The sequence below is a fragment of the Pteronotus mesoamericanus genome, unplaced genomic scaffold (genome assembly GCF_021234165.1).
Source record: "Pteronotus mesoamericanus isolate MK-2021 breed Mesoamerican mustached bat unplaced genomic scaffold, CSHL_Meso_final contig_173, whole genome shotgun sequence".
Lineage (NCBI taxonomy): Eukaryota > Metazoa > Chordata > Mammalia > Chiroptera > Mormoopidae > Pteronotus > Pteronotus mesoamericanus.
This window is the reverse complement of record NW_026555072.1, coordinates 2648981-2670770: the sequence shown is the minus strand read 5'-3', so window position 1 is coordinate 2670770 and position 21790 is coordinate 2648981. Positions and strand designations below refer to the sequence as shown.

The 21790-nt window shown below is 50.7% G+C and overlaps 1 protein-coding gene across 2 annotated transcripts; it reads left to right on the top strand.

Annotated features, from left to right (window-relative positions):
- Positions 1–654: 654 nt before the first annotated feature.
- On the top strand, positions 655–20887 carry UBA1 (ubiquitin like modifier activating enzyme 1). 2 transcript variants are annotated; one of them, XM_054566497.1, is made up of 27 exons: positions 655–790; positions 1464–1575; positions 8489–8605; positions 8745–8803; positions 8908–9076; positions 9164–9298; positions 10227–10333; positions 10598–10688; positions 10806–10938; positions 11445–11542; positions 11635–11781; positions 11879–12055; positions 12183–12287; positions 12378–12458; positions 12809–12964; positions 14377–14542; positions 14662–14858; positions 15514–15578; positions 15816–16011; positions 16728–16802; positions 16918–17107; positions 18555–18643; positions 18935–19027; positions 19151–19342; positions 20139–20240; positions 20344–20444; positions 20583–20887. In XM_054566497.1, exons 3-27 carry the CDS (start codon positions 8489–8491, stop codon positions 20716–20718), a joined length of 3177 nt encoding a protein of 1058 aa, XP_054422472.1. In that variant the 5' UTR covers positions 655–790; positions 1464–1575; the 3' UTR covers positions 20719–20887. The 2 variants fall into 2 exon arrangements, with proteins under 2 accessions (XP_054422472.1, XP_054422470.1); XM_054566495.1 differs by lacking the exons at positions 655–790; positions 1464–1575 and adding an exon at positions 4112–4318.
- The last annotated feature ends 903 nt before the right edge of the window (positions 20888–21790 follow it).

Genomic DNA, 21790 nt, shown 5'->3' with positions numbered 1-21790 from the left:
GGAATGAAAAACATTTTTTTTTTTTACAGCTCTCCACCATCTTAGAATAAAAACCAAACACCTCTGCCTGGCTTACAGTGCCCTCCTTGACATGGCCTCCACCTCATCTCTCAGTGCTCTCCTTTCCTCACTCCTCTCCAGCTACGCAGATTTCTGTGCTCCCCCTCATACATGCCCACGAACTTCCAACCTCAAGGCTTTGCACCAGAATGTTTTCCCCCGTGTTACACATGGCTCGCTTCTTCACTTTTCACATGCAACCTCCTCCGAGAGGCATTCCCTGACTACTTTACTTTTCTACGGTTTCAGGACAGAACTCTCTGAGATGAGGCAAAGGATAAATGAGAGGGGAACGATCTAATGAAAAGGTGTTCCGCTCCCGTCCCCCCCCCCCCGCCCCTCCCCCCGCCCGCCAAGCTCCACTCTCGGAATTCCAAGCCTAGGTTTACTTTTTCCTATACCCTGGCCGCGGATGCCCACCACGTGCACCGAGAGCTGACTAGACCGGACTACTACCCCCAGCATGCCTCGCGCTTTTGGGAAAGACCACAACCTGTAGGGGTGTCTAGGTCTGACGTGAGCCGCCGACAGCGCAGAAGCAGAGGCGGACGCCCCTCTAGCTAAGCGCCTGTGGTATATCCCAACCGCAGCACTCCCAGGCCCCGCGCTTTCGAGCTCCGCGCAAACTCTAGCTCTTATGCGACGGAGGAGCTACTTTACTTTTCCGTTACCCCGTGGCGTCGTCGGTCTCTCTCCAGCAGGAAGACGAGGCTTCCGCCCAACACAGGGGGTGAGCTGGAGCATGGTGCCCCTAATCCCTGGACAGCATTTGAAGGAGTAGTCTCAGTTTGGGGGATTTCCCCAGTGGGCATATTTGGAGGCTCCAGGTCCAGGGTGGCTCTTAGAAGTGGCTGTTCTGAGGGACCCTTAGGAAGTAGCCTTTGGGGACTCCGGGGTGGGATGTGGGAGTCACTTTTAGTGAGTATCCTTTGGAGGCAGGGTTTATATACCTCTTTGCAGGGTTTAGGGGGATGATAGGGCAGACCTTTAGGGTCCATGTATGAGTACCCTGGCCATGGGGCAGAATTTGAGGTGCTTCCTAAGGAGAGAGGGGAAGTTTGAGGTTCCTGAAGTCAACGCGAAATTTTGGGAGGGCTTGTTTCAAGAAAGGTACTGGCGACGGTGGGAACATTCAGGACCGACGTGGCAATGTGAGGGTACCTGTGGTCTTTGTGACCTCTGGTTCTATGATGCGTTTTCCCCCGTGCTTGGGTACCCAGGGTGGAGAGACTGGACATGTCGGGGCCCACAAGTTGGTAGGGAGAGGAGCCTCCAGCCCAGACTATAGGAGGGACACTGGAGCCCTATGCACTTCCCAAGGGGACAGGGTGCCTCCTGGCCTTCCTTGGCCACTCAGGAGGTGGGGCTGTGAGGAAGTCCATTTTTGCCTCTTTTGTACCTAGTTCGCTGGAAGTATGGCTTGTGAATTACTCACCAGGAGCAGATCAGCATGCTGAAGGAGTATTATACAGTCTGCCTGGCTAACTAGAACTCATTGATTAATCAGTCGCAAAGGTGAGTAGCTTCCCGAGTTTTCTGTAGTTTTTCTATGGACGTTTTGCATAATTCATGAGGGGCGTAGCTTTCACAGCTTCATCTGCATGATCCAATGTTAGCTTTCCCTTATAGGCTCCAGGATTTAAACCTTTCATCTAGGGAAGGGACGAGGCCTTGTGCATGGTTCATTCTTTATAAGCCCATTGATCCCTGATTATCACAAAGGCTTTATATTCAAATCCCATTGATACTTGCCAGCTGTGTAATCTTTGGCAAATCTTTCTGTGAGCCTGAAAAATGAGTATGGGCAAAATGATGATCAGATTAGTTTACACTCTCTTAACACTCTGTGAGCCCATCTAATCCCCGCAACAGCACTAGGAAGTAGCTGATTATTATCCTGTTTTATAGATGAGGAAACTGGGACACCAGGAGGGTAATTTGCCTAAGGTTACAGTCAGTGAGTGGCTGAGCCAGCGATGAAACCTAGCCAATCTAGTTCCAGAGTCTGTAGTCTTAAACAAATGCTATAATCCCCTCCTCCAATTTAATGGTACTACTACTAATGTTAGTCATATAGCACTATGCACCAGGCACTGTTCTAAACTCTGTCACAAGGTAGGTTACTATTCTCATTTTACGGGGAAACAGTGGCCAAAGAAGTGAAGTGCCTGGCCCCAGGTCACACGGCTACTCATCCCAGTCGTAGGTGGATGGAAATGCTTTTTGTGAGGGTTTAAGAACTCTCTTAGGAGGTCACCTTTGAACTGAGACATGAAGGACCAGAAGGAACTGATTTCCTGCTCTGCTTGCTAGAGATTGGTGGCATAATGCAGGAATGGAACCACCACAGGAGCCACTATATCTATAAATGTGGTAATGGGATCTATTGTTACTCAACAGAATATTGAGTGCTTATTGTGCGGCTGGGGCTTATTGTGTGGCTAGTGATCTGGTAGTCTGTCCTACCTATTTAATGGAAATCGGTGGCCTTAGGTTTCCAATGTCCTTCTGGGAGGGTGTTTTAAGGCATTATTTTATTTTTGATTTTTAAAATCCTTATCTAAGGACATTTTTTTCATTGCTTTGAGAGAGGAGGAGGGATGCGGGGGGGGGGGGCAGAGAAGGAAAGAAACAAACATCAATTTTTCGCATCCAAATTGAACAGGGTATATGCCCTGACTAGGGATCGAGCCTGCAACCTTTCTATTTACAGAGCTATGCTCCAGCCAATTGAGCCACACCAGCCATGGCAAGGCATTATTTTGAAAATAATGCCCCAAGTTGCCTCTGGGGGTTTCTTCAATGACTGGATATACCCTCACCCACCCACAACTAATTTTCTATTAACATAAACATATTTACATACTACCTTTGTATTGATATGTAATATTTAAGAATTTAACAGTGTCCTGTGCCAGCACTGTTCTGATCTAATTCCAGAATTCTCCAGTTTTGGTAACGCATATTGCATTTATGAGGTAGATTACCATTTTACAATTGTGGAAACTGAGGCACTTGTTAAAGGCACATAGGGAATCTGGATTTGGTTGGACTGACCCAGCCCTCATTCACAAGCAGTCAGTCAGGGATGGGGAGGAGGCACCTATACTTCCCCTGGGTTTTCCCTGTGGCTTCTGGGTTTGGTCTGGAATTATTTATGAACAGGAAGGTGTGGCCATGTTGCCCTGGCTGAAGTACCCTAAGCCAGGGGTGTCCAACTTTTTGGTGTCTCTGGGCCATGCCGGAAGAAGAGTTGTCCTGGGCCACACATTAAATACATTGCGACACATAATCACAAAAAAAAATCTCTTAAGGTTTTAAGTAAATTTATGATTTTGGGTTGGGCCATTCATAGCCTTACTGAGCAGCATGTGGCCCGTGGGCTGCAGATTGGACAGCCCTGCTAGGCATGGCTCTCCGTCCAGTCTCATGCATAACTCATGATAAGTATGGGACCTCTCTTGACCTCCCTGAGTTTCCAGGTTGAGTAGCTGCAGCATCGGTATTCATTATTCATAAGTGGTGGTGGGGGGAGTGTGTTTTCCCTGCAGTAGCCCTGTTTCCCTGCTTACAGGGTATTAGATGCAGCGGTAGGCCTGCCCCTTTTATTCCAGCCCACCGAGATTTATGCATTATTCATGAAAGATGTGGCCTTGGTCTCCTTGGCTTCCTGCTGCAAGGTTATTCATTATTCATGACAGTGGGGCGTGCCTTCCATGTTTTAACATTGGCTTTTTGGTTGCCGGGTGTTAGTCAACCAACCACTCAGCCTCATACATAATTCATGATCAGGAAGTGTGGGCTTGATGCCCTTTCTTAGTTTCCATGGGAGGCTGGCTATAAAGATGTATTCGATATTCAGGTTCCATGGGGCGTGGCCTGTTTTACCTGTTTTCCTACCTGTTTTCCTAGTTAATGCCGTAGTAGCCACCAGATGGAGCAGTTCCTTTCCGAATGAATCACAGACGGTCTGGGACCATAATGGGCGCGGTCTGCTTGCATCCGGGTTCTGGGGGTGGGGCCCAAGGTTTTGTTCCGGCCTCGCGCTCAGCGGCCGCCATCTTGTGTCCGTGGCTGGGGTAAAGGAGGTGGCTGGGACGAGCAAGCACTACGGCCCGGGGAGGAGAAGGCAGCTTAGGCAGCAGCAACTCTTGGCGGCCCAGACAGCGGGGAGGAGGAAAAGGAGGAGGGCGGCGGCCGAGCTTGGCTTCGGCTCCTAGAGGAGTTGGCGGCGGCGCGACCCGGGGAACCGGCATTGGTAATGAACGGCTGTTCTCAGCACCTTGGCAGGGGTTTCGGGGTGCATCGGAGGGAGACAGGGCCGGCGCTGGGCCACGCTGATGTCCGGATGGGCCGTGATGACTGGGAGGCTGGGGATCGGTGGCGGGGGGCACATTCTTGGGGCGGGGCCGATATTTCCCATCAGGGACCAACCAAGTATTAAAGATCTTCTCTAGAATCTCCTTGCATACACCCTTAATCCCTCAGTATTTGCCCTCAGTTTCCAAGAGGGTCCAGATCCTGGGGAAGGAGGGTTCACAGGCTTTCGTTCATTTCTGAGACACTCTAGCTCTTTCTTCAGGCACCCAACACACACACAATCTGCCTTCAGAGCTTCCAAGGGGACTGAACCTGTGAAAAGCCATTTGGGCCTGGCCTCCCTGTCAGAGACCCGCTCCCCTACATCTCACGTCTCCCAACCCCATCCTGGCCCTGGCATCTCCCATCAGAAATCCTCTGGGCCCAGCACTTCTATTTAGATGGCCCGTTTAGCATATGCCTTTAGCGACCCCTTTCAATTTTTAGAATCTGCTCCTAGAGACTGTTTCTACTATAAAGGAATGTTTCCTTTTTTGTGGTCCCAGTATTCTGAGACTACCCTTTGCAGGCCACAACATTTCCCCCATCAGATACATTTTACTCCCACCCCCCACCCCACCCCCAGGTATCTTCCCTCAGAGCCTCCCAAGGGTCCAGACACCAGAGAGGAACTGTTTGGGCACACAATCCTCCATCAGAGATCCCCCTGCCAGCATCTGCCCTCGTGGACCCTGTTGGATCCTAGGCCCCTTCATCAGAGATTTGCCTCTCAAACCCCACCCTTCACTCAGCCTCTTGCTTTCAGAAGCCAACCAGGGTTCCAGCTTTTCTCACAGATCCCGTAACTTCACATCAGGCTTCAGGATCTGCCGTCAGGGCTTTTCGAGGTCTACACCATCTTCAGTCAGAGATCCTCAGCTTGTTTTCAGATTCATAGGACCCCAGCATCATAATCAGATGTCTCTTCCCCCAGCAGTCCCAGTTGTCCTCCATCAAAGTACAAAATTCTGTTCTCAGCATCTACTCTCCAAGCTTCCATAGGATCCTGCATAGTTGGTCAAAGAAACCCAACCCCACTTGGTGAACTAGCCACTATCTGCTTACTGAACTTTTTGGGCCCAGAATTGTTTGGGCTTAGCCTCCCCTTTCCATCGCTTCAGAGAAACTGCAGTCCCTAGCCTGTACCAGTGAGATCAGAACAAGGCCTTTGTGCTCCAGTAGAAATCCCTGGGCCTCAGCATCCACCCTCACAACGTCTTAGGATTCTGGAATAGATGTCAGAAACACCTCTCCCTTTGCAAGTCCCTATTTTTGATCAAAGATTCCTCTCTGCCGTCAGCATCTGCCTGGCCCAAGAGACCCTCAGGGCGCCAGCATCCTCCTGATGGAGAATATCCCTCCCCTGAGACCCCCAGCTTCCTTGGGTACTACGGTCACTCACCCATTCCCTCTGGAGCTTCTGTGGGGCCCAGCAACTGCCCTCCTATCTCCTTGCAGCCTCTGGGAGCCTCCCTCCACTATAATTTCCTGGCCCTTCCCAAAAGATTTCTTTCCAAAATTTTGCGTCTTAATCAACCTTGCCTGGCCCACCCTACCTGTTCCACATGACTTCTAACATCCCCTTCCCACCTCCCTCTGAGCCTCCCTGGACTCAGACAACTGCCTCCTGACTCCTCTCTTTTATGTTCCTAGGGGCTTCTCAGTTAATCCCTCCCAGGAGGCTTGACAGGTCCCAGCATCCTGTGCCCTAGGTTCTCCATCCTAATAACCTGACCTTGTGCCTGCCCTCTCTCAAACCTGCTCCAGGACTCCTACCTCAAACCTTCTTTGGTTTGGGTGGTAGAGAATGCTCAGGCTTCAAAGTCACCAATTTGGAAATCTCAGGCAAGTTCTGAAACCCTGAGCCCCCAGTTCAGCTTTGCTGAAGAGTTGATAGTATTTGTGTTCTGATTGGGGCTTGAGCATATGTTAAGGGGGAAAGGGTATTGATTTTGTGCTGAGGGTGGGTGATCTTTAGCTCCACTCAGGGTTTCTGCCCTTGACCCTTCTGTTTGCCTTTATACTGGCCTGTTCCAAATGTCTGTAATTGAAATTCACTCTTGAACAATCAACCAAAACCTGTTCAGATTCTTACTGCCAGCACTAGGTAGGCGTCCAGAGGTAAAAGATGAAGATATTATAGATTTTTCTGTTCCTGCATCATCTCTGATTTAGGGAGTGGGGAGATGGTATATCCCAAACAGGCAAACCAATGACAAGGCAAGGAGATAAGTAATGGAGACCACTGTATGTGCCCAGTGAGGAGCTTGCTTAATCCTCAGATCTGAGTTATGACCACAGACCTTGCCTTTTTTTTTTTAACCTTCCTAATATCCGCTTGAGGATAGTTGCATTTGTCCCTTCTTTTGGAGAAAATGGAGCTCACAGGAAATGAGATCCCTACCCAGGTCAGAGAGTCAGTAAATGGAAAAATATAATTTGCATTTGTTTCCCTAATCCACCAAGTCTTTTCCTACCTTGGTTGGTTCTTGGCACTCCTAGTAATACAGCTGGCTGACTCCAGCCCTAGCCAGCCTCATGCCCCCTGGGTTCTCTTCCCTGCTCTCTCATCCCTTAGCACTGGGCTTTGGGCCCTGAGCTAGGTCTTGACTCTGTTCCCCTAGGAAGCATTTGGCAAACAGTCCATAAGCTCTGGGCAAGTGACTGTAGTTCTCTGGGCCTTTGTTTTCTTTGTGATATGAACATAAGGTTATCGGGTCCATGGGCATTAGAATTAGACAAAGCCTTTTACTCTGTGACTAACAGGCAGTAAGTTCTTGGTAGATAGAAGGGAGCTCTTGTCATCTTTCTTAGCACTAGAATGTGACAGATGCCAAGATGGAATCTTACGTACAGTGGGAATACTCAGTGTGATTGAGTATTAGAATGGGCTCGGTAGAACAAAGGCCTAGAGGAGCATTGGAGGCAAGGGTAAATGATTCCACAGCGTCTGGATCTAGTCACCACCCCCACCCCCAGATTTCACTTTCACAGCAGTCTGTATTGTCTGTATTGTTCTGTCTGTGGGACCTAGTGTGTGACCCTTGGCAAGTTAACTTGTCCTGTAAGCTCAGTTTTCCCATTCGTCTGGCAAGGCAGGACCATTGAGGGGATGACACCTGATCACACTGAGAGGCAGCCTGGGCATCAGGCACAGCAGATCCCTGGTCTGGGCCCAGTTTGGTCACTTTCTGTGGGAACCTCAGCCAAGCTACCACATGCCCCTAAGCGAATTTTTTCCTTCAATGTGAGTTGGGGAATGTTAGCAATAGTAGTCCCGACCCCATGGAGGTTCCCTGATTACAAAGTGAGGCAAGGCTTATAAAGTCCTTAGTATGACATTCAGCCCCGTGAGGACTCTAATAAACATTTATCATTATTGCTAACCCGCGTAAGGGACTCCACATGCAGATGAAGCTTGGGAGGTGTGTGTCTTCTCTCTCCCTGCCACCTTGTATTGGCCTGGGTGTCTCCCAGAGCGGGGGGGGGGTTGGGCTCTCTGCCACCATACCACCCTGTTGGATGTCCATGCCATGTTTCCCTCCCACACCCCTGTCCCTGGGGTTAAGGGAGAAGAGAATGGCTGCTCATTCTTGCCCACCTGCTCTGTGCCAGGCTTTGTGGTCTGTGTTCTATCTCAGCAGCTCCATTGGGTAGATAACTGGTGGTATCACCCCAGTTTTACAGGTGAAGGAACTGAGCTCATCGGGGTTAAATGAGATCTGTGAAGGAGTGGCAGGCTGACCTGAATCTCTATCCCTCATCTGACTTCCCTACAAGTACATCCTTGTCACTCTTTTATCCTACAGGATTGGCTTTTCTCCCTCATTTTGCTGGGCTGGGGAGAGAGGCAAATGGCCTGGTGGTAAGCCAGACCACCTGGGTTCATATCTTAGCTCTGACAGTTGTGTGACCCTGGGCAAGTCACGTCACCTTTCTGTACCTGTCTCCTCTTACGTAAAATGGAGATACTAGCCCTTAAGTCTTCCCTTCCCCCACAGTCACCACATTACCAACAGAAACATCCGTGTTCCCTCCAGGCTCACCTGACCCTCTTTTTCCCCTCCAGATGTCCGGCTCGCCGCTGTCCAAGAGACGTCGCGTGTCTGGGCCTGATCCAAAGCCGGGTTCTAACTGTTCCCCTGCCCACTCTCTGTTGTCTGAAGTGCCCTCATTGCCAACCAACGTGAGTATCTTCTTCCTGGAAACTGGCAGGTGGGGTGGTGGGGATGGTGGGTAGGAATATCTTTTTTTATCACTGTCTCATGTGTCCATACCTTACTCCTGCATGTCTCCTTGAACCTGCTGTTCTCCTCCATCCCTAGGGAATGGCGAAGAACGGCAATGAAGCAGACATAGATGAGGGCCTGTACTCCCGGCAACTGTAAGTGGGGCTGAGGATGGGCAGAGAGGTGGGGGTGGGGGCACTCTGACAGGATGTGGTCAGGAGGGCCAGGCCCTGACCCGATATGCCCTCTAACCTGGCAGATACGTGTTGGGCCATGAGGCAATGAAACGGCTCCAGACATCCAGTGTACTGGTATCAGGCCTGCGGGGCCTGGGTGTGGAGATTGCCAAAAACATCATCCTTGGTGGGGTCAAGGCTGTTACGCTACATGACCAGGGCACTGCCCAGTGGGCTGACCTCTCCTCACAGGTACCTCTTCCTAACTCCCTCCCTGTCTGGGCACCAGCCCCCCAGGACTTAGAGCTACTTCACTTCGTCCCCTCTTCTACTTTGCAGTTCTACCTGCGGGAGGAGGACATTGGTAAAAACCGGGCTGAGGTCTCCCAGCCCCGTCTTGCTGAACTCAACAGCTACGTGCCTGTCAGTGCCTACACTGGCCCCCTCGTTGAAGACTTCCTTAGTGGCTTCCAGGTACCTCGAGCAAAGCCCAGCCTTCTGCCCATTTCTCACAGAGCCCACCGCTGGTGTGTTTATTTGTCCAGTATTTAAGGGACTGGCCCATATGCCAGGTTTCGTGCTGGGGGTGCAGTTAGGGGATGAAGGCAGGATTTAGATCCTGGGCCTGCCTTTTCGGGGACAGGGGAAGATGTAGACAGACAGATCATACAGCATAGGCAATATGAGGAAAACCGGAGCCATACTGGCTTGGCATGAGTCTCTGCTTCTGTTGGTATGATCTCAGGTCACTTAATTTCATGTGCCTTTTTCCTTTTTGTAGGAGTGGTAGTAATACCGACCTCATAGTTTTTGTGAGGGCTAAACACTTAGAATAGCAGCTGGCACATGATAAGAGCCATCTCGTTGTTTGTTAAATAAAAGCTCTGGGCCAGAAAGAGGAGCTGTGGGAGCTGAGATTCTGCCCTGGGATATCCCAGCAGCCAGAGTGCACTACGGCTGAACCCTGAGGTAGGGGTAGGAGCTCACCTTGGGGAAGAGTGGGCATTCAGGCAGAGAGCAAAGTCCCAAGGATGCGGCTGAGCAGGCATTGTCTTGAGAATTGGGAGCAAAAGGGTGTGGTAGGATTGAGCTCAGATTTTGGCTGAGACAGTTTTACCTCTTCTGTGTCTCACAGGGCATGGTCAGGTTGTAGACAGGCAACAGTGGGTGTTGGCAAATGAATGAGTCAGATCACACTCTTGTCCTCCCAGCTGCCTCTTTACCTAGCCTCCTAGGGATTCTGCTTCTTTTCACTGAGTCTCACTGGCTCTGAATCTGATACATAGTAGATATTTTTGTATTTGTGAAAGGGCTGAACCAGCAAAGCCCTTGAGACTCCTGAACCCTCACACAACGCTTCGGTTACTCTGCCCTGAGCCTCCACCTCTCTGCCTGTCCACAGGTGGTGGTTCTCACCAACACCCCCCTGGAGGACCAGCTGCTGGTGGGTGAGTTCTGTCACAGTCATGGCATCAAGCTGGTGGTGGCAGACACACGGGGCCTGTTTGGGTGAGTGCCCCTACCCGTTCCCCCTAATCCCTGCAAGGCCCAGGTCAAGACCTTCAAGCTCTCACTACCTGCAGCCCCCCTCAGCCACCTGAGTTTTAGATTATGTGTTCACCTCCCCATGTGGCATGAACACTGTCTGATTCCTAGCAGAGATGGGCTGTATTTGCTCAGCAAGTATTCGCTGCATCTTGAGGGGCATAACAGGTCCCCCCCCCCCCCCCCGTGCATGGAACTCGAGCATTAGCCCTGTTGCCCCCTCCACAGACAACTCTTCTGTGACTTTGGAGAGGAAATGATCCTCACTGATTCCAATGGAGAACAGCCGCTCAGTGCCATGGTTTCTATGATCACCAAGGTGAGGAGAGCAGCCTCAGGGGTCCTAGCAGGCAGATAGGCAACAACAGGCCGCCTTGACTCTTGTCTGCTCCTGTTATACTGAGCTTGTCTCTGAGACCACTCTTCTCTTCACCAGGACAACCCTGGTGTGGTTACCTGCCTGGATGAGGCCCGACATGGGTTTGAGAGTGGCGACTTTGTCTCCTTTTCAGAAGTACAGGGCATGGTTGAACTCAACGGAAGTCAGCCCATAGAGATCAAAGTCCTGGGTAAGCTAGGGCCATGAGGAAATCAGGGGAGATAGGAAGCATGTCCCTGAGCTCTAAGCGAGGGAAGACACACCCTGGGTGTCAGATCCAAACCAGAAACATTTCCCAGGCATCCAACCCCAGCTGGTGGGCGTGGGGCAGGAGAGGTACCATCTCATGTCTTAGCTGTTCCCGGGAGAATAGGTCCCTGGTATCTACTGAGGGGGAAGGGTCTCTGGTGTTTGAAGAGCACAGGTCAGAGGGTTCTCTCATGTCTGAGCTGACTGGGACAGATAGCAGGGAGTATCTTCTAGTATACACTTGAGGCCAGGGACACTGGGTCTCATGGCCTGGAGCTGGGTCTAGGGCAGAAGGGAGATGGTTTCTGATGTCCAAGTGGAACCTGGGGTAGAGAAGAGACGGCTCCTGATGTCTTAGCTGGGTCGGGAATGGATTTTTCCTTATCTTTTGGGAGTTGTGCATTTTAGGGAGGATGGGTAGCCTGACAGCTTCCCTGTCTCCCTTAGGTCCTTACACCTTTAGCATCTGTGACACTTCCAACTTTTCTGACTACATCCGTGGCGGTATCGTCAGTCAGGTCAAAGTACCTAAGAAGATAAGCTTTGTGAGTGTGGAGGGTGGTGGGCTGTAGGTGGTTCTGGGCATTTCCAGGTTCTGTGTTCCTCTCTTCTGGTTCTGATGCCCTTTGCCCCACAGAAATCTTTGCTGGCTTCACTGGTAGAGCCAGAATTCGTGATGACGGACTTCGCCAAGTATTCCCGCCCTGCTCAGCTGCATATTGGCTTCCAGGCCCTGCACCAGTTCTGTGCTCAGCACGGCCAGCCCCCTCGGCCCCACAATGAGGTGGGTGGATGGGTGAGCCAGCCAGGGCAGGTGACTTTGTCCACCCTTTCCCACTGTGGCCTGATAGTTGTGCTCTTGGTTGCTTCTGCCTTACTAGGAGGATGCAGTAGAGCTAGTGACCTTAGCCCGGGCTGTGAATGCTCGAGCCCTGCCAGGAGTGCAGCAGGAAAGCCTGGATGAGGACCTCATTCGGAAGCTGGCATATGTGGCTGCTGGAGATCTGGCCCCCATAAATGCCTTCATTGGGGGCCTGGCTGCCCAGGAGGTCATGAAGGTCAGCATGGGTGGAGAATGGCGGGGTTGGGGCAGGGCCAGGTACCTCCTTGACTCCACCACTTGCTGTCCTGTGTTTTGCCCCCGTTAACCACTGACCACTTCCCCCTTTCCTCCCCAATCTCCAGGCCTGCTCTGGGAAATTTATGCCCATCATGCAGTGGCTGTACTTTGATGCCCTGGAGTGTCTCCCTGAGGACAAAGGGACCATCACAGAGGACAAGTGCCTCCCGGTATGTGAGTGTGGCCCATGGGGAAGGTGCCGTTGTGGGGGCATTTCTGGCAAAGCTCCTCTCTGAGCTGCCTCCTTTCTCATTTCTCAGAGCCAGAGCCGTTATGATGGGCAGGTGGCTGTGTTTGGCTCAGAACTGCAAGAGAAATTGAGCAAGCAGAAGTACTTCCTGGTGAGTGATCCCCTTGGACACCCACTCCTTCACCTCCCCTGGCCTCTGGCCACCTCTTCTGGGGTCTCCTGCCTCCTGGGGGGAGGGTCTTTGGTTCTCATACTTCTGTCACATGCCTTTTGCTATTTTCTTTATCTTGAGGGAAAGCCTAATGTATCCTTCTGTTAACCCCCTCTAGTGCTGCCTCCCTCAGATGGCTGGTTGGTTATTTCTCTTAGCCCCGGGACTTGAGGATGTGACACTACACCTTCATCCAGGCTCCTGTTGTCCTCAGGAGGAATGAGGAGTGATTGGGGGCTTTAAGCTAACCTGCATTAACCAGGTTCTGTATCTTCTTGGCTGCTTCCTAGGTGGGTGCAGGAGCCATTGGCTGTGAGCTGCTCAAGAACTTTGCCATGATTGGGCTGGGCTGTGGGGAGGGCGGAGAAGTTGTCGTCACAGACATGGACACCATTGAGAAGTCAAATCTGAACCGACAGTTTCTGTTCCGGCCCTGGGATGTTACGGTGAGGAGGCAGGGCATTGTCAGCTTACCTTCCTCGTGTCTTTTGTTCCCACTCTCTCTGAAAAGGAGGCCTTTCTGTCTTTTTCTTTTCTTCCGCTCTTTCCTTCAGTCTCTCTCTTATTCAACAAACATTTAATGAGTATCCTTCCATTGAACCTACCAGTTTTCATCTCTTTTTTTCCTTTTTCTTTGACTTCTTGTCAGTGCTGTTGGGACAGTGTGGTGGGGGTCCTCCGAAGTACTCCCAAGTTCAGTGATTCACTAGAAGAACTCACAGGACTTGGCGTACAGTCAGTTGTATTCACAGCTATGATTTCTTTCAGCGAAGGATGCAGAACAACATCAACAAAGGGAAAGGCACACGGGGTGAAGTCTGGATTAGACCAGGCATAAGTTTCCAAGACTCCTTTCCCAGTGGGGCTGCACAGGACATGCTTAATTCCCCCAGTAGCCAGTTGCAACAACACATGTGGAATCTTCTCAACCAGGGATGCTTGTTACAGACTCAGCACCCAGTTTTTACTATGAGGTAGTCACATAAGCACCCTCTACTGGGCATGTACCCAAGCTCCACACGTAACAGAAGGAAAGCAGGTGTTGTGCATAAACTGTGCTGTTTGCATAAGTAGTCTAGACACAGAGAGCCATCCTTGTCATGTAAGGAATGGTGAGAGCCATCCCCCTCCCCCAAATCCAGCCCGCCAGGGGACAGCCTTGCAGGCAGGCCTTTCTTTGGGAAGTGCTTTATGCCTGCTAGGTTCACTCTTCTTGTGCAGATAGAAGCTGGTTTATACAGGGATCTAGCTAGGAAGTCTTCCGTGTGGGGGACAATGTCATTAGTAGTTCATGGTAAGTACGGTGCAAAGGAACAGCAAAAACAAGGGAAATATATGGGTCCAAGACAGGGATTTGCCGTTTTGATCACAGTGATTGAGGAAGGGTCTGTAAACTTGGAGGCTGTGAGGGAGTAGAAGAGTGCTCCAGGCCAAGATCAGTACCTAGGCCATGATCCAGAGGTGGGAAGGAAGTAGTAGATGAGCTAGAGAAAATGGGGCCAGCTCCTTTTACCCTCAGTGGAGGTGGGAGCTGGGGTAGGGTTCTGAGCAGAGGAGGGACAGGACCTGACTTGGGGCTTTGAGAGAATCTTGGTTGTCTGTGCTTAGATCCTGTTTTGTTTGGGGAAATGTCCCCCAATCCTGAGTGCTGAGACCAGATAGTTGGCCTGTTGTCTCTAGTTGGTTTCTGGCCACTGCTTCCCTTTCCTCTAAACCCCTGCCACATTCAGTACAGTCCTAGCCATGAGGCACAGTCAACAGACTGTCTCCTGCTACCTTAGGAAGCCACCTGAAGTCGGTTGGGTGAATGCATGAATAGCTGAGGTGTTTCTCCTTCCTCACCCTCACTCCTCCCCAGAAGTTAAAGTCAGACACTGCAGCTGCAGCTGTGCGCCAAATGAATCCGCACATTACGGTGACAAGCCACCAGAACCGTGTGGGCCCTGACACGGAGCGCATCTATGATGACGATTTTTTCCAAAACCTGGATGGTGTGGCCAATGCCCTGGACAACGTGGATGCCCGTGAGTTTGGAGTCGGATGAGGAGGTCAAGGACGGGGATGCGCGTGCGCGTGCGTGCGTGCGTGTTGGGGATTCCTTTCTCTGTCCTCTCCTGATGTCCCTCCCCCTCCCTACTCCAAGGCATGTACATGGACCGCCGCTGCGTGTACTACCGTAAACCACTGCTGGAGTCGGGCACATTGGGCACCAAGGGCAACGTGCAGGTGGTGATCCCCTTCCTGACAGAGTCGTACAGCTCTAGCCAGGACCCGCCTGAGAAGTCCATCCCCATCTGCACACTGAAGAACTTCCCTAATGCTATTGAGCACACCCTGCAGGTGATCAGCTTTTTGGGGTGAGGGACGGGAACAGGCACCTGCCTTTCAGCATCCGGACTCCTGGCCTTTAGGTGTTACAAGCCTAAGTACAAAATGTGCTTTTTCTCCAAACCTTTCTCCTCTTCCCATCTAGCAGCCTACGTTTTTAGTATGGTTCGTTCATTTTTTTTTTTTAACTTTTATTTTGGGCATTTATCAACACGTGAATAAGTATAAAGAGTAGTATGGTGAACACTCAGATACAACTTACACCTAGATTTAACACTTGTTCTTGTTTTGCCACCTGTTCTTCGATTTTTTTTGTGTGTGTGTGTGCTTCATGAAGTATGTCATGGGCATCACGACACTTCCATGTCCAAATATTTAACTATGCTTCTGTGAAGGGAGGAGGTATTTCTACATAAAAGGTCTCTCAACCTTTATATTGAGGCATAACACCAAGGCACACAGAGCTTAAGAATAATTTTTTTTTCACACATCCACTAACATAAGCATTGCTCAGGTCAAGTTCACTGGTTTTTAAATTGAGATGGTCGAGGTTGGGGAGTGGGGAAGGTTAGGAGCAGTGTTTGAGGGACCTCCCTTTTCTCAGAGCAGTTGTGTTCTTCGTATTTGATTTATTCAGCCCCGTGTAATTTGTTTGCTCTGTCTGCAGTGGGCTCGGGATGAGTTTGAAGGCCTCTTTAAACAGCCAGCAGAAAATGTCAACCAGTACCTCACGTAAGAAACCGAATGCCCCCTCACCCAACCCCTGCCTACCAGCCAAGGCATCCTGTCTGCTTTCCTCACTACTGTAACTCCCAGCACGAGGCAAACTTCAAATGAATCCATGAAGGCTTGGGCCTCATGACTGGGGGGTCAGGGCTAGCTTTCCATGGAGAAAGTGGGGTTGTCCTGGAGCCCACTCCTGGGGCCACTGTGTAATCCTGCCCCTTTGACCACTCCAATTCCTGATAGAGACCCCAAGTTTGTGGAGCGGACCCTGCGCCTGGCGGGCACCCAACCCCTGGAGGTGCTGGAGGCCGTGCAGCGCAGCCTGGTGCTGCAGCGGCCACAGACTTGGGCTGACTGTGTGACCTGGGCCTGCCACCACTGGCACACCCAGTACTCTAACAACATCCGGCAGCTGCTGCACAACTTCCCTCCTGACCAGGTAATGCCCACTTGCCAGGTCCATTTGGCAGAATCCGAAACAGGAACCTGCTATGGGCTACCCACCCTCGTGTGGCTCCTGGTCATTAGTCCAGCTGTGGCAGGTGCCCCAAGGCTCGGGGATCTCAGAAGAACGATTAAGCCTGACTTGCTTTTCCTATCCCCTTTCTTTTGAGCAAGTGACATTGTTTCCCTTATTCTGTGGGCTGAGTCATACCAATTTCCATGGCTACTGGGATTATGAAGAAATTTGGAGTTAAGAGAATAGGAATCGGTGTGGATTCAAATCCCAGCTCCATTTGTACTTGGGCAACTCATACAACTTCTCCTGGCACCTCAATTTCCCCCTCAGTGAAGTAGAGATAATACTATCTACTTCATAGGGATTTTTGTGAGGATTTATTGGTATTTACTAATATTAAGTTTGTACAGTGCTTGGTAATCCATAAAAGTTAGTTGAATGGCTATGTGTCTTGCACAAAGTAAATGCCCAGGAACTGGTGGTAGTTTTCTCAATGAGGTCCCTGCTTCAGCCTGGCGTCAGAACTTCCAATTACAGTACCCTGCAGTCCAGGTCTTCCGTTATTAAGTCCAGCCTCCTATGCTTTCCAGCTGTAGCGAGTCAGGACCCATCCAAAGCCAAGGTGAGGAGTTAGGATTGTTAGAGAGGCCTCCGCTCTCAGGTCCTGTGCCTCAGAAATCTCTCTACCCACTTAGCTTACAAGCTCAGGAGCTCCGTTCTGGTCTGGGCCCAAACGCTGTCCACACCCACTCACCTTTGATGTCAACAATGTAAGTCTCCTCCCTGGGGTCTCCTAAGGTGAGTGGGTGGGTAGGTGGGAAGGAGGTAGAGACTTCCCAGGTGAGGATTGATGTGCTCCCCCTTCCTGGCTCTGCTTTTTCCCAGCCCTTGCATCTGGACTACGTGATGGCTGCCGCCAACCTGTTTGCCCAGACCTATGGGCTGACAGGCTCTCAGGACCGAGCTGCTGTGGCTGCACTCTTACAGGCCGTTCAGGTCCCCGAGTTTACCCCCAAGTCTGGTGTGAAGATCCATGTCTCTGACCAGGAGCTACAGAGTGCCAGTGCTTCTGTTGGTGAGCATTTTATGGCCAGTCGCCAGGAGTCACCACCTCACCTGTCCCCTGCCCAGCTCAGACTCCCGACCAGTTCTCCCCCTGGCTATGCTCTTTGGCTTCAAGCCTGAAGCTTGCCCCACACCTTCCTTAGGGCCCCCCTTCCTCTGAAATGAAGAAGGTTGGTTAGGGCAAATTCTCTCCCTCAACTCACTCCCTTTCCCTTCCCACTCTCTAGCCCTCAGGAGAAATAGCTGTTTGTTTCTCTTGCTCAGTGCATATCTGCCTTGAAAAAAAAGTTCTGTTTCTTCTTGATCTGTTGATCTGGGAGGGTACGATCTCCACCAGTGGTGTTTCTCCCTTGCTGTCTGCTTCCATCTTCCTACTGTCATGTTCCTTTCTGTGTGCGTTCACCCTAATACTGCCCTCCATATAGCTTTCCTCCTCTCTGAACACTCCTTCCCCATCTCCCTCTCCATATTTCCCCCCATATCCCCCACCTCTCTCCATATCTTCCCTTCAGTTTATGCTGTATAGCAGGGGTGAAGGGCCAGATAGTAACTCTCTTAGGCTTTGCAGGCCATATAATGTCTGCAGCTATCACCTCTGCAGTTGAAGCACAAAAGCAGCAATACACGTGTAAATGAATAAATGTAGCTTTGTACCCACAAAATTGCATTTATAAAACAGGCGGCGGGGTGAACTCGGCTCATGGGGCCTTAGTTTTCTGACCCCTGGTTTGTGTATTTGTCTACCTACCTTTTCCTTCCATCTCTCTTCCTCCATAGACAATGCATCTGTAGCTGTGTTACTCTCCCTTCATTTCCCTTCCATCTCTCCCACTTCTTGTCCATACGCTTTCTGTCTCTCATCTTCTCATCTTCCCAAATATCTACTCCGACATGCTCCTCTCTCTATATTTTCCCTTACTTCATTTTTTCATCCATCTACTTCCTTCCTCTTCTCATATGTGTATGTAATATATGTAAAATGCATACAAAATCTCTCACCTGTCTCAACCTCTTATATGCTCCTATTTTCCCCTTTCATATCTTCTTTCTTCATATTTTTTCTCTGCATCCATGTCTGCATATTTCCCCCCATTTTCCCCTTCATATATCTTTTTCATCCCTCCTTCCCCCATGTCTCCCATCTCTCTGTACATCATTCTCCCCAAGATCTCCAGCTCTCCCACCTGGGTCTCTCCATCTCCACTTTCTCCTACTCTCATGATTTCAGTTCCATAGTGTCTCTAGAGATAACTCTTGATATCCCTCCACTTCCTGTCTTCAGGTTTGTGCTTGTCACCTTGCCTTACCTCTCCGCCTTGCCCTTCTTCCGAGGATGGCTTTCCTTTTCAAATCCTTGTTCTACCTGAATACTTTTTGCCCTAACCTGGGCTTCTGTTTTCATCTCAGACTCTCACGTGGGATCTAAAGGGCTGTTGGTATCTTCTTTCTTCTTGCAGATGACAGCCGTCTAGAGGAGCTCAAGGCCACGCTGCCCAGTCCAGAAAAGCTCCCTGGGTTCAAAATGTACCCCATTGACTTTGAGAAGGTGCAGTGTGGGGACTCTGGGCATGCAGCGGGGTGGGCTAAGTACCGATGGGCTGGGAAAAACAGATCTCTGGGGATCTGGAGGCAGCCCCAGGACTTTGTAGGGATTGGGTCATAGGCTTGCCATGCAACCCTGAACAAATAGATGTTCCCAGCTGTGCCTTTGTGATCTGGGAGAGCCCAGTAGGTAATCACAGTGTCCCCAAAGGCCAGGAATCCTCTTCCTCTGACCCTCTCATCATCTTCCCATCTCTTGCCCACATACCCCCCCCGCCCCCGCCAACCATAAAAGGATGATGACACCAACTTCCATATGGATTTCATTGTGGCTGCCTCCAACCTCCGAGCAGAGAATTATGACATTCCCCCTGCAGACCGGCACAAGGTGAGGAGACCTAGACCTGATGTTTCATCCCCTCCCAGGCTTGAGTTCCCCATATTCTATTCCTTCTGTGATTGGGAACCTTTTCCCCCTTAACTACCATCTTTGATTTCTCCTGCCCTACAGAGCAAGCTGATTGCAGGGAAGATCATCCCAGCCATTGCCACAACCACAGCAGCTGTGGTCGGCCTTGTGTGTCTGGAGCTATACAAAGTAGTTCAGGGGCACCGACGGCTTGACTCCTACAAGAATGGTTTCCTCAACTTGGCCCTGCCTTTCTTTGGCTTCTCAGAACCTGTTGCTGCACCCCGTCACCAGGTGAGGACCTACACCAGGGGAAGTAGGCTTGTGGGTGGGGTGTTTTCTCTATAGAACTGGCTTTAGTTTACTTCATAGGCTTTTGCCAGGTGAAGGTTTCTGTCAATGTGTACCTGCTCATTTTGTGTACGCCTGGTTCATTTGCTCATATTTTTTTAGTTCATTCCGTGTGCTAAGCACTGGTTTTATTTTGCCTGTGGAAGCCCTCAGAAAAGATGGGATATTTGAATTGTGCCCTAGGGGATTGTTAATAACTGTATACTAATAGCAGCCAACATTTATTAGGTGCTTGCTATTCTAAGTACTTGTGCTTGCTTCGTGTATTAATTCACTCAAGTATTTATTGAGCAGCCCCCCAAAAACAAACAGGATAAGAAAGACTTGAGAGTACCAGGTGACAAAAGACCTTGCTGAAAAGATGACATGTGAGTCCAAACTTGGAGGAGGTGAAGAGACAGACCATGCAGGCTTCTGGGGGGAAGGCATTTCAAACACAGGGACCAGTCTCTGCAAGGAAGGGTAGGAATGTGCCTGCCTGGCATGTTTGAGAAGGAAGTCACTAGAGCAAAGTGAATGAGGTGAGGAGTAAAGAGTAGGATCGTAATGATGTAGGACCTTATCAGTCATCTTAGGGTTTCAGTGCTTACTAAGGGTGAGGTGGAAGCCACGAGAGAGTTTTGGACAAAAGAGCCTTGTGATCTTGCTTAGCATGTCTCTGCATGAGTGAAGTGGGGAGAGTGACAGGGCTGGACCCCCTGATGGCCCCCATAACACTGGTCTGTTCCTTGTCCTGCAGTACTATAACCAAGAGTGGACGTTGTGGGATCGCTTTGAGGTACAGGGGCTGCAGCCTAATGGTGAGGAGATGACCCTCAAACAGTTCCTTGACTACTTTAAGGTGAGGCCCCTTCCTTACTCTCACCCCATGTGAAGGCGGAGTGTGCATGTGACTGGCCTGTTTACCCCCATGACACTGCCATCCCTGCTCTTCCCTCCTCCAGAAAGAACATAAATTGGAGATAACCATGCTGTCCCAGGGCGTGTCTATGCTCTACTCCTTCTTCATGCCAGCTGCCAAGCTCAAGGAACGGTTGGATCAGCCGTGAGTTGGGTGGCAGGGAGCCTCAGCTAGCAGCTCTCCCACTCCTGTTCACCACCTTTCACTCCCTGGGCTTCCACCCACTTGTCCTTCCTCTCTCTCGCTTTCTGTCTCCCTGACACTCTGCTCTCCTGCCCTCAGGATGACAGAGATCGTAAGCCGTGTGTCGAAGCGAAAGCTGGGCCGCCATGTGCGGGCACTGGTGCTTGAGCTGTGTTGCAACGACGAGAGCGGCGAGGACGTCGAGGTCCCCTACGTACGATACACCATCCGCTGACCCCCCGCCCCCTCTTTTCCAGAGCCCTTCTACCCTAGGGCTCCCATATGACCTCTGGCAGTGGCCCAGCTAGCCCAGCCTGGTGTTCCCTCCTTATCCCCCTACCTGAACCCCTCTTGCCACTGCTTCCTACCTTGTTCAGAACCTTGAATCCTAATAAAGAGTTATTAATGCAGACGTGGCATGCACTGCTGGTTCCAGGGAAGGAAGGGACTTCTAGGGCTGCCTGGTTCAGATGGTAACCCGAAGGGCTCAGCCCCACCCCAGCTGGAAGTTTCCTGGGCAGAGAAAATGTAGGGATTGCTGTGTTCTTCCTCCAGCCCTCCTCATTCAAGAAGTGGAGGCACTGGTGAGGCCATAAAGAACAGGCACCTAGGTCCAATTTATTTGAGCCGGATTCCAGTTCTGCCTTCTCCATGTTCTACCACTTTCCCATATTGATGTTGGGTCAGTGTGGCTTACATCCTTGGGGCAGATCCTTCCCCACCCAGCTTGAAGCGGTCATACCCTGAACAAGACTTTGCCGTCATGGTTCTCAGTGCCGGGAATGCCTGTGGTGCCCTTAAGTTGAACCTTCGTGCTGCAGGAGGACCTCATATTTTTTATGAAAATATCTAGCTGATGACATTTGAAAAGACCCTTTCCCACCCCACTCTGTTTCCTCACCTGGTTAGTCTGTCCTGAGGCCTCCAAACTTTGAGAAGAATCAGCTGTGGGTTGCTGATTGGTTAGTATAAGCAACAGGAGGCTCACCTCAGGCCCTACCAGACTGCATGCCCTGTCCCCGGTCTTACCTGAACACTTGAGATAGTTGAAAGTATCAGTCTGTCCACATGGTGCCTGAGGAAGCCACCTATATATCTTTTCCTCACCCAGCCACTTAGATTCCTCATCCCTTCATTCAAACCTGGTTATTGGGAATAACGCGTACAACCTCTGAACCTGGCCTGACAACCGTCACAGCCTGTCCCTACATCTACTGCCTCCTGGGCCAGCATCAGACTACAGCTACCACTGCGTGCCCTTGGCCACCTTCCTCATGACTCTTCTTGGGTAACCTCATCCTTTTACA